The sequence below is a fragment of the Corvus cornix genome, chromosome 8 (genome assembly GCF_000738735.6).
Source record: "Corvus cornix cornix isolate S_Up_H32 chromosome 8, ASM73873v5, whole genome shotgun sequence".
NCBI classification, from domain to species: Eukaryota; Metazoa; Chordata; class Aves; order Passeriformes; family Corvidae; genus Corvus; species Corvus cornix.
In genome coordinates this window covers 7,064,037-7,076,300 of record NC_046338.1, presented here as the reverse complement: position 1 = coordinate 7,076,300, position 12,264 = coordinate 7,064,037, and the positions used below count along the sequence as shown (strand labels likewise).

At 38.6% G+C, this 12,264-nt stretch overlaps 1 protein-coding gene across 5 annotated transcripts in view; it reads right to left on the bottom strand.

The window, feature by feature from the left end:
• Positions 1-12,264, bottom strand: part of BEND5 (BEN domain containing 5) — an 885,667-nt gene that overhangs the window by 528,104 nt on the left and 345,299 nt on the right. For all 5 annotated transcript variants that reach the window (XM_039556517.1, XM_039556513.1, XM_039556516.1 and 2 more), the window contains exon 5: positions 3,821-4,037. In XM_039556517.1, coding sequence (XP_039412451.1) covers positions 3,821-4,037 — 217 coding nt within the window. The remainder of the gene's footprint in view (positions 1-3,820; positions 4,038-12,264) is intronic.

The following is a 12,264-nucleotide window of genomic DNA, read 5'->3' as shown; positions in this document are numbered from 1 at the left end:
CAGTAGAAAACGGTAGAACTGATCAAGTATTTTTACTGGGGTTCAAAGTCATTTAGATGGTAAATAAAGGATATTTGATCAATGAACCGGCATTGTGACATCTGGTCACACTCTTAGGGCATCATTCTGCTCTCTCTGGTACCAGCATGAACCAGGAGTAACTCATGTAAATTAAAAGCACACACCAAAATGGTGTGGAGTCAGGAGGAGGCGCCGTGTGCTCCAATCTTTGTCTTTCAGTGTTCTATATCTGACTTAAGAGATCATCTCATTTACAGAGCCCTACATTAGACATATTGCCTTCTTGTTTTAAAATACGTGTGTTTAATATTTAATTTAACAGAATTCCGTATTCCAGTCTCTGTGTTCTGTGCAAGTCCCTTTGAGGCTCGTGGTTTGTATGTGCAGTCACAATTCTCCTCAAGTGTAATTTGGAAGCACCATTGCCTAATGGAGTGAAAGGAAGTATCCGGCTCCAATTAATCCTGGTTCTCTTTGGAATGAGTAACGCAAATATTGCCCAGCCAGTGTCAGTTTGTAAAGTGGGCTTTAGGAGTTGAGCCAGGCAGTCCAAAACTCATTGAATTTATTGAGTGTGCTCATGGAATACTGGTGGAGGTACAGGTCTTGTCAAGTGTCCACACACTTCAAGCACATACATGCAATTTGAACTACCAACTTCAGATGACAACACACTAAAAAATTTTGCCAACTCTGAAACATTGGTTATAATGATACACACACAGCTGTTATTGCACGTGAGACTGAATAAGTATCATAAAATAGGTACTGTAAATGTAAATTGTGCCTGTGCCTTTTAATTATGTCATGCTTTGAAATATTGCATAGTATTTGCAGAGAGACATATCAATAATATGCAAAAAAAGTTATTTCACAATTTTAAAAAATGCTCACAGATTTTGAACGTCTGATCTATTGGGGCAAACCAAAGAAAATCTGAAGTTACCCAAGGCCAATAACAGCAGAATGAAAATAACAGTTTAAATGGTACCTGGGTGACCATCTCAGCTCACTTGCAAGAGAGACTATTTTCAAGAACATTTGGCACATCTAGAATGTGGGATAGCTCTCTGAAGTAAAGAATATAAACATTAAAAGGTCAGAAATAGTACAGCTAAGTTATCCATTTAAATGGGAATGGGAAACTTTGCCATTTGGCTCTGAACCATTTTGTCATTCTGCATCCTAATGACAATTACATGTCCCATCCCAATATTTCACTTTCAAGCTCCATAGAATTAGTGATAGTATTTCAGGGGTTAACGGAGGCAAAGTACTTTCTTTAGCGAAGATATGAAATTAGATTAGAAATTAGATTGCTTTGAAAACAATAATGCAGCAAAATGTGCACTCAGAAAGCCTTTAGGAGTAATCCTCTAAGCATGGCTTCTTGTGACTTGAGTTTTACTTTTCCACAGCAAAGAAAAAAAAAACCAAAACAACTCCAAAGATGTGGTGAGATTCTGCCATCTCCAAGAGACACAGTTAAAAACTTTATAATCCAGGGGAACTGAAATTGTTTCAAACACTTCCCCATCCTCACAATCACAGACTGCAGCAGGGGGCTGCAAAATTTCCCTGGAATGAACCTGGGGGGACCAGCAGCTACATGGCAGCTGGACAGATGTGCTGCAGCCTTCACCTTCCATGGGAAAGGCTGCAGCACATCCTGCCTCAGCCCCGTGCCCAGCAGGAGGACTCGAGTTTGTCCTCAGACGGCATCTTTAAACTACCTTTCACCATGTGCTACCAGGGGTATCATCCCTTCGCCAGGAATAGAGCTTCTAAGGGCCTCTTTATGCCAATCTGATTCCTCTTATCTTACATAAGGGGCCAGGGCAGGGACAGAGCTCGCTTTCTTAGCTCTAAATCCATCCTATATGGCACGCAATTCTCCAAAGTACAGCCAGCTTCTGCTTTTATGAAGCACTGTGCAGTGAAGAATGAAGGATCCTGTTTTTCACCATTTAAAGATGTATGATAGCAACAAAGCTCTATGTTAAAATATTTAACTCACAGAGAACTTATGGAAATTGTCTATTCAAGCTCAGCAAAGACATTAAATTACCAAGCTGTTCTAGGACAGTTGTGTGTGGAGAAAAGCCAGAAATGCTCTGAGATTGTAATGTTGCTCACAAAGATTACAGCATGAGCCTGATTCAGAAGCTTTTTTATACAGCTTGGTGAGCTGCAAAATGTTACCATATCAATTTCTGCAAAACATACTGTGTGTGTACATATAGATATAAAAGCAGGACTTATACACAGCACATTTCCTGCCACATTTTGAGTGGCATCTGTTTGTTTAGTGTGCTGAAATATGAAAAATAATATTTAGCAACTACTGGTAACACAATGTTAACAAGATTTACGAGTATAGCTCTGTCTGTCAAAATGCAGATAAAAGATAAATCCTTCTATCTCTGTGTTTTAATCAGTCAGATCAGAGGTTTGATGAATATGCAAATGTGACTGTTTATACACTAGTTTCAGAGTGAAAGGAAACAAATTCAGTTTCATTATAGAACTAATGACAGCTCTGTCCTCTAAGATTAATAATTAAAACCCTACACACATTAAGATGATAGTGCTCTTTCCTCCCAGCCTCTGCAGATTTTACTTTTCTATTTTTTAATACCCCTTTCCCTCATAATTGTTTGTCCCCCTAATTGGAATGATTAATAATTAATGCCAGTTCATGGATATGCAATAGTCATCTTTAGAACAAGAACTGTACTTAACCTACAAAAAGGGTTAAAGAATGACTTCTTTGGTTAATTCTGCTTTTACTCTTCTCTGTAAGTTAATTTTTTCCTCCAAGTTTTATGCCACCACAGGAAACTCAATGGCCTGCTTTAACGATGGAAGCCTTTTATTTGTTTCAGTGCAGGGTATACATATGATTTCATTTTGATGTTCACGTTATATGCTGGGTTTCTTTTTAAAGTCCCTGCTGCTGGGATCAGCAGCCTTCACAGCTTTCTGATTCTGAAACACACACTATAAGTTTAGACCAAATCAAATCTCAGAGAAAAGATTAAGAGTGTAGTACAAGTGCATTATAAAGTCTGAGAAAGCAAAAGTTAAAAAAAATATATATTTGAGCTATTATTTTTTAATCTGATTATTTCTGGGTCGACATGGGAGTGGCTGAGTCATTCTTGCCAAATCCCCTGGTCAGGCAACAATTCAGAGAAAGATTACAGCAAAGTGAGCAGAAGTTCAGCCTCACCATTAACCCTTCTTCCTGCTCCAGAAGAACAATGACACTTCATTTTATGTGGCCATTAAGATCTTTACAGAGACCACTAAATCCCTGCTAATTGCAAATCACCAAAGCATGAATTTTTAAGAGAAAATAAAATAGGTGGGTTTTGTGTGTTTTGCATTATTTTATCAAGAAAAGTTATCTTCTGGGTCAAAACCCCCATATTTCTTTCTGAGCAGAAAAGCTCTTCAAGAAAGACAAATTCAAGAAAGAAAAGAGTACTCTAAATATCACATTTCTTCGGTAAAGCTGTTTCAGTTTCATCTTTTAATGTCTTTAGAGATAAACTGATCCTACATAGGAATCTGGCATTGCCTTGCCTATCACAAAGGGAATATTTTATGTGAAATTAAATTAGCATTTGTCTATATTTCAACATGCAGGTACACTTCCTCCTGTGTCATTGATAGCAAGAAAACAAGTACATGTTTGTGGGTGCTTTAGCAAGGACGATGAATTATACTCTGGAAGCATTTAAGGATAGACATCCATAATGAAGCCTGCTGGCTGGCAAGCATGCCTGGTACTTACCACACTGAGCCCCAGCAATTCCCTGCAAAAGTAGTCCATGTTCCTCCTCTGGAGGTTGTCTAGGTAGTGCTGAAGGCGAGTGTAGGTGTAGGGGTAGCAGTAGGCAAACTGGTAAGTGTCGTCCTCTCGGTCAAAGCAAAAAGCAAAGGACATGACATAGTTCTTCCTGTGGTCTGGGCAGCGATAGTAATACACGTTTTTGGAGGGGATTCTTTGCCTGAAAAACAAAAACATGTATGGGTATATATTCATTGACATATATGTACGTGGACGTAAGAAATCTGAACCAAAGAGCTGTGTGAGATCCAAATTTCCTCCAAAGTAAATGAAGTGGAACAGCTGGAACAGCTCAGGTGAGGTGAGCTGGTGAGGAGATCCCAGAACCTGCATTTGGGAGCACTTGTGGAGATCAGGGCCATGACAGCTCTGGGGCCACTGTCACCACAGGGACTGCAGCTCTGCCCAGGTGCCCAAGCTGGCAGAGACACCACAGCAGGGAGAGCATCATACAACCAGGGAAACCCATACCCACAAAGTGAAAAGGATGCACAGGATGACCAAACATCCTCTACTTCACTATCAGGCTGCTGCAACCTCACACCACTCATACACAGGCTCAGGCCAAACCTCTGCCTGGAGTGGGGCTACACCCTCTGTTAAAGGCTTAATTCACCAGCACAGAGAGGAGGCACAACTAATGAAGGAATGTCAGCATAAGGGAACACTGACAAGACTGCTACTGAAATATAGAACAACTTCACATATATATATATTTTTTTTTTTTTTTAAAAATATCCTTAATAGTCAGGGGACACATATCAACATCTAGCCAATCAATGAAACAGAAGATAAATTCTTGAGGTTAAAAAACAAACAAACAAACAATCTAAAAATCATACAAAAAAACTTCAGGTATGGAAAATAACCAGGTCTTAAAATAGAAAGCAAAGCAGAAAAGGGTATTTGTTCCCATTCCAAACTGGACTACTGCCCTCCACAACATTTCTGGTTTCTCTGACAAGATAGAAATGAATATACATGATGGTAAATAATTACAATAAAGATGTTTATGTCATTGTTATCAAGGTGGTATTTCTTTGAGGAATAACAAATACCTGCCTGCAATCTCTCACACAACTCCAATTATTCTGTTACTTTTCAAGAGAAATTAGTAATATTCCAGAGGTGGGGCGAAAATTTGTTCTATGTATGCAAAATGTTCACTATTTCTGTTTTTATGCTTTATTCATTCCTTAGGTGGAACTTCCAGCTTCATTCAGACAGGAATAGTCTCCAATCATGCCATGCACTTGTAATTTGATGTAAGTAACTTACCAGTCATGTTTGGCAACAAAATGCTACAGTCCTGCAGAATCTACCTGATTCAATTACACAACCTCATAAGCAGGTCTCATCTAATGATTGAAGCAGATCTCAGCTAAACTGGGATCATGGTGAGGGAAAATCATAACAAGATTTACAGACATAGCACCAGTAATGTGTCTCTCTGTAATCATTCCGAGAAGCTGGTCTGCTGCAGAACATCAGTTTTGGCCTCTCATTGCTAACATGAATTAGAGGACAAAACTCTCTCATTATACACAGGTACATGTTTGCCAATTAGCAGCAGTTAACGAGTCTGACCAGCAAGACTCGGAATCTACAAAGAGAAACAGAAAGGAATTGAGATCTTCCTGTGCAAGTAAAATAAAGAACTAGTGATGCAGTTAATTACACTCAGAATAAGAATTTATCTGCCCCTTTTAATGCCCTGCTTCCTGAACATTCTGGGCCTCAATAATTTACTTCATGGCTCATGACTGCACATGAGCCAGGGTGTGTCCAGGTGGCCAAGAAGGCCACTTGTACCAGCAATTGTGTGGCCAGCAGGACCAGGGCAGTGACTGCCCCTGGTACTCAGCATTGGTGAGGCCACACCTTGAATTTGGATATTACAAAATATTTTGTGAATGAAAGGGTTGTCAAGCATTGGAAGAGGCTGTACAGGCAAGTGGTGGAGTCACCATTCCTGCAGGTATTTAAAGGATGTACAGATGTGGCACTTGGGGACATGGTTTAGGGGCGGCATTGGCTGTGCCAGGATAACAGTTGAACTCAATGATATTAAAGGATTTTTCCAACCTAATGAAATTTATGATTTGGCGATTTTTTTGTTAAATAAGATACTTTCTTATCACTAAGATCTGGAAATTATATTTAAGGCACACGTATAAAAGACAGAAAAACAAACATTTCATTTTTTTTTTAAAAAGTATCAGTAGGGAAAAAATGCCACCAGCCATCTGCATGCAGCACTCTTACCTAATGGTTTTCTTCAGTATCTTAACATATTTCTATCATTTGCCCTTACTCTGGAGTGCTATAGGACATCCCTCATTTGATCTCAAATCAAGCAGATGATATGGCAGTGGGTAAATGTATTCCAGCTCCCAGTTCTCAAACCCTAATGCAAGTTTAAACAGTACGTTGCTGAGTTGTTGAACTTTATTTGTTTCCAAATTAGCATGGGAGAAATAATAAAGGACAAGCCTCACTCTGTGCCATAAAAATTTCATGTAAAATGAGACCAATAGGAGGAAATTCAGGATTTTAGAATGGCTAATGCTAATTGAAATTCATCTGCTGATAGTTAATGTTTAAACGACACATAGTTCTCCTTGGTTCAATAACTTTCTACTTTTAAGCAAGTTGAAGACAACTTTGTTAATGTATTAAAGGCACTTTTGATATTTCATTCCCTTTCCCCTTCATTATAAAAGCTAAGCATCTGTTTTATTATCCACTTTGACACATCACTTTATGGCTGCATTTGGCTATTATGGCTAATCTTGATGTCTAGGACATCTGGTATTGACATTTCACTATCTGGTGTCTGACACAACAGCAGAAACCACCCTCAGTTCCTAGGTTTAAATTCACCCTCTCAGGGCAAAAAGTGCCCAAACTCTTAATTCAAACCATATCTTCCAAAAATAATTATAATAGTACTCCTGTCACTGCTAATCTATTTTTATCTCTCCTAGCACTTTGTCACTGCTAATCTATTTGTGAGTCATATAGAGAAAGAGAGTTAGCGTTTAGATACCAACAACACATCTTTACACATAGGAGCCTGATCAGATTTAGATCTTATCAGGGAATTAAAGAAGAAAAGAAAAAACGGGAAGAAAAAGAAAGAAAAGAGACACAGTGCTAGATATCACCAACTGAGTTTTTGATAACGAAAAGACATTGCTCAGTTCTTGAATTAACCTTTGTGTCCTAGACACACTATTGTTTACTCTTTCCCTTTTTTGTTCTATGCCTTCTGGAAAAGGACACCCACACACTGTGGCAGCAGCTGCTCCTATTAATTTAAAGCTATTACAAAAATTAAAATTAAACCCAATTACTTTGGCTGGTTTATAGCTGGGGAACGGCTTAGTCTGATTGTTCCCTCTGGTTATGGACAAAAACAATATTCCTACCTACAGGCAGCTGCCAGTGGAATACTAATGCATCTAGGGCCTGGCAGGAACAGATTCAGAATGCAGAGTCTAACTGCATTTCTTACTAAAGAAAAATATCTTATCATGGATCTGCAGAAATGCACCAAGTTCTTACGCTGTGAGTCACAATGAAGCCGATTTGTAGTTAGAGGCAGGAAAGCAAAATGATGGTGGAAACCCTAATGCTCCAATTTGTCCCTTTGCATTTCCAGGCAGCTCACACTCAGCAATGCATCCTGCTAATTGATACACAACTGCCTGGACCTCTGAGCTCCTGAATGGCTATTTAAAGGAGAACCACCCCCATTCCAAGTACAGCCACAGAGAATAATGTGCAAACAACTCATTTCCAGTCTGTTTGCAAGATGTATTTAAAGAAATGTAGCTTGATATTTTACATCAGTTTGACATAAATTCAGAATGCCTAGTCTTAAAGATAAACACAAACTCTTTCTGTCCAAGTAAGAAGGAATCACAGAAATGGAAAGTTCCTCTCTATTTTGAAGTCCAGTGCCAGTCAAAGGCTTGAGCCAGTGGATTTGAGTGTCTTCTCCTCTTATGTTACAAGGCAGCATTCCCAACCCAGCAGATTTGTTACTCCAAGAGTGAGTGTGCATGGGCTTGCCTGTTCCTGTCTGTTTGCTACAGTGCAGTCTGGATTCAGGACATTTGCTCTGTTTTGTGCAACAGGATCAAATTTGTCAGTGTACAAAAAATAAAAATTAAAATTGTAGTCCTCATCCCATACCAAAAACCTGATGACTTTAGAGGACCCAGGATTTTACTCTTTGCTACTACAGAAAGCAGAAAGGAGTATAAATGCACTTTGAAAACTTCATCCTAACTATACTTCCAATTTGAATGCAATTTTAACTTCAACTCTAATAATTTTGACCTTAAAATCAAACTTTGTTATCTGTCCCACTTTTATTTCCATTTGAAAATCAAGGCTTTGGAGGACAAACACCGGGGGTAGTGGTGGTACTGCTTTGTGGCATTTGTTCTCTAAGTTTAAAACATAGAAGGGTGCTAACCAAATCCTCTTGTGGCACCACAGCATGAATAATTACAAAACAACAATTTTTGGAATGCTTTTTTATCCCTATTGTATGACCAAAGCAGGGAGCTCTGGCCCAGCCAAATTCCCAATGACTTTAATGAGCAGCATAAATAGTCCTTGGACTGCTTTTAATATGGCACTTGTAAAGTAATTACTCAGTTCCTTGCCGCCACAGGATCGGGTTAGACATACCACAGTCAGTAGAATTCAAAGTAAAATGATGATCTTTGGAGGAAAACCAAAAAACTGCAGGTGCTGTAAAAAATGAATGGCCAAAGGAAAAATGGAGGGATCTGACTTGTAAGGAAATGCTCAAGTTGTGGTGCTGCGTTAGCTGTGGTGACACGCTGGGGGGATCATTTTCAATTGCCATCAATTTGCACAGGTGGGGATACTAAACAAATTCACAAATTTCCAAGCTTGCCTATAGAACTCAAAGGGGTGGGCCTGAGTCATGATCTCAGACGAAATCAAGCCTAATGACCCAAAACCTGATTCAGATTCAACTTTGAAAAATAACCTCCAGGTATTTATTGGCGTTGCCCTAAATACTAGATTTGGCTACTCTTTCTGAGGGCTCAAATTTTAGTCCTAAAGCTGGATGTCCCCTGTCATTAACTGCCAGAAATCCAGCAAAATCTGGACAAAATCTAAGGATGTAAATCATGTGCTGCAAACTCCTCTTCTGGGAGGCAGCCCTTTCCAACTGAAGGCCTTCCTGACTTCTTCCTCTGTTAGTCTAACCCATTATTTTTCTTCTTGCTTATTCTTGTTGACAAGTGGAGCTGACCATCTTCAAAATTCTTAGCTTACTTGTGACAAAATAAGTTTGTAGGGTTTTTTTTCTTGCACATAATTTTATATTTGATTCACAGAGCATGGAGTGACAGTGAATATGTCAGATGGTGTTAAATATTTTTTGCAGACAACTGAATGGGTTTTGGCACAGCTAACTCAGTTTCAGACGCTGCAAAATAAGTCCTGCTTTTATTCTTCCTACAGTGTAGTACAATGTTCCCCAAATATTTTCATAACTTAAGACCTCAAGATTCTCCACCTCTAACAGTGCCTGGTTTCTTCTCCTTAACTGTAAAAACCAAAATATTATGTAATTCAATTTCATAAAAATCAGAAACCCTACACATTAAGCATGCAGCTTACATTTTTTAATTGAAATAATTAAGCAACCTCTATCAAGACTGTTAGGGAATTCAAATAATGATGAACTGCACAGAGATTGCTTGTAGTCTCTTCATTCTTTACAACTTTAAGGAGAAAACACTGCATTTTTAGCCATTTTTTTCTGTAAAATGTCATTAATTCATTAAGCAATGAGAATTTTTTTTTTTTTTTTTTGAGAGAGAGAGTTTGCATGTTAAATGTTTATAATAAACATTGTGCTGGGTACCTGCATCAGTGCTAGTCAATATTTTTTTTAATGAGACCAGCATATTAGACGGGTCAGTCTCATTAGCTAAGATAACAAAATATCCTGAATGTACATTACTTCTTTTTCACTACTTGAAAGCCAAAACCTCGAATGAGATTTTGTGAGCAAATGTTATGAGCATTATTTCCCAAATTTTATACCTTGGATACATTCAGGAGGAACTTGCTAAGAAAGGTTTTTATCCAAGCTATGTCTTCAAGACAGTGCAGTGTTCTGACAAGGAAAACTCAGAGGTGAAGAGAAATAATTAAAACATAGCAGTGGGAAATGTCCTTTTTCCTCTGTTTGCAGAATACCTTACACAAATGTGGTCCATCAGGCCAGTCATTCAGGTCCTACAGCACCACTAACAAGACCAGAAAGAAACCTTTTCTACCTAAAACCAGAGGGAACCAGTGGAAGTCATTACTCCTAAGAGTGACAAGAAATGCTGAGGAAAGGCTGTACCATTTGGGAAGCACAGGGAAGAAGTGAAGGGTCATGATTAGGAGATATGAAGCAATGCTGAAAACCTGTCCCCAGGTTCTGCTGGCAGAAATGAAGTCCCTATCCTTCAGTTTGCCAGAAGGAGAATGAAAGGGAGGGCTGATAAATTATAATCTGGCAAGAAATAATTTTTTAAATGACTGAATTAATTTTAAGCAACTTCATATGAGATAGGGTGACACTCAATCCCCCAAATGGAGAAAAGTGTTGTTTGAGGTTCTCCAAACCTCAATTTGTTTTTGTGGGACAAGGTTTCACTCAATACTTTCCATTACTCCTCACTTGTCTATCTCCCTTAAACATGAAACTTGTCCACAAAGGTCAAAATTTGTCACTCTTCTGATAAAACACTTTAATATGTCTGAGAGCAGCTGTCAGCTGATAGCAAAATCCAAAACCTTCTGCCAGCAGCAGGTGCCAGTGGGATTTCCAGTGGACAAGCAGCCAGTTCCCCTTCTTCCTCCCTCCTGCCTACCCTCAGAGCCAAAGCTATACTCCCCCCTCCATCTTTTGTTTATTCTGTCCAGTTGCTAAATCTCAAACTGCAGTGACTTTCCTCTGAAGCAGCAGTTCCAATACTGCAATTATTCTACAGAAACTCCCTTTTAAACTGCAGAGATAATGAATGGTGCTGATTTTTTCTGCTGTCAAAATATGATTTGCCTACTGACCACAGGTATTGCAGCCATGGATTGTTTCAATAGAAATATCTCTATGCAGTGTTTCTATGTGACAAAAATAAAGAGAAGGAGAAAAGCCAACTTTCCACAAAAAATATTAGTTATTAAATAAAATTATTAGTTAGCCGTACATGTGTTGGGATCCTCTGAAGAGATCATGAGCGTAAGAGAAGGATGTGGGGGCCAGCATTTGTGTCCTGAAATGCAGCTACTGGGAGAAAAAAGCAAATACAGATTGAAAATAAAATTAAAAAATACTTCAATTGACACATGAGAATTTGTGATAAGAATCACTAAGGTAAGGAACAAAGGAAGAAACAGAGTGACACACCACTGTAGTTCCAAAGTTTGCAATGCAGAAAAGAAAAACAAAAGGCTTTGGAAGAAATTGAGAAAGAGTAGCCACAAATGCTGTAAATAAGTGGAAAAATTTAAAAGAGTAAAGTCAACATAAATGATGTTGTGCTAGAAAAAGGTAAGGACAAGAAATGTTCCACCTCAGCACAAAGCCTGTCCTGGCTTTGACCTATACCAGACTCTCTGTTCATAAAAAAGCAACTCTCCTGACACCTTCAGAAGACAGTTCAAATATACTGACATCAGGGAGAAAATAAGCAAATAAAATCTAGAAGAACATGTATCTCTGACTGCATTGGAAAAGAAGGTAGGTCAGGAGACAGAGAGAAGGGGACAAGATTGGTACACCATGAACTCACCAGCTTCAGACTGGCCAGGAACAAGGTAATGGAATGACTTAAAATAAATGCCCTTTCAGGCCTTTCCTTTGTCTACTACCTCTGGAAAGAAAAATCGTGCTTGAGAGAATCATGACAAATTTCAGGAAAGGCTGCTTGGCGAGAAATAGTTAATTCCTACTAAGAATCTCTTCAAAATATGTTTATTTCAGTTTTTGTTTGTTTTTTTTTTTTTTTTTTTTGCAACAGACAATTCAAACGAATTCCAAAGAATTTCACCAAGCAATTTGTCCATTAGCACAATAATTCATAATAATTTAATATCTTCATGACCAAATTCAGCATTTTACTCCGTAATTCTTTCCTGTCTCCACTATAATCTGACATATAATCCCTCCAGATTATGTTGACTGGAAAACACAGTCTTACACGATGATACAGGCTGTGAAACTGAGTCCTTATGATGTTTGGAGCATGTGTTGGCCTGGGAATGAGGGACCAAACTCAATCCCAAATTCAAGTCCCTGAACTGCACTACCAGTAGACCACTGGGTCAGCTCTAAT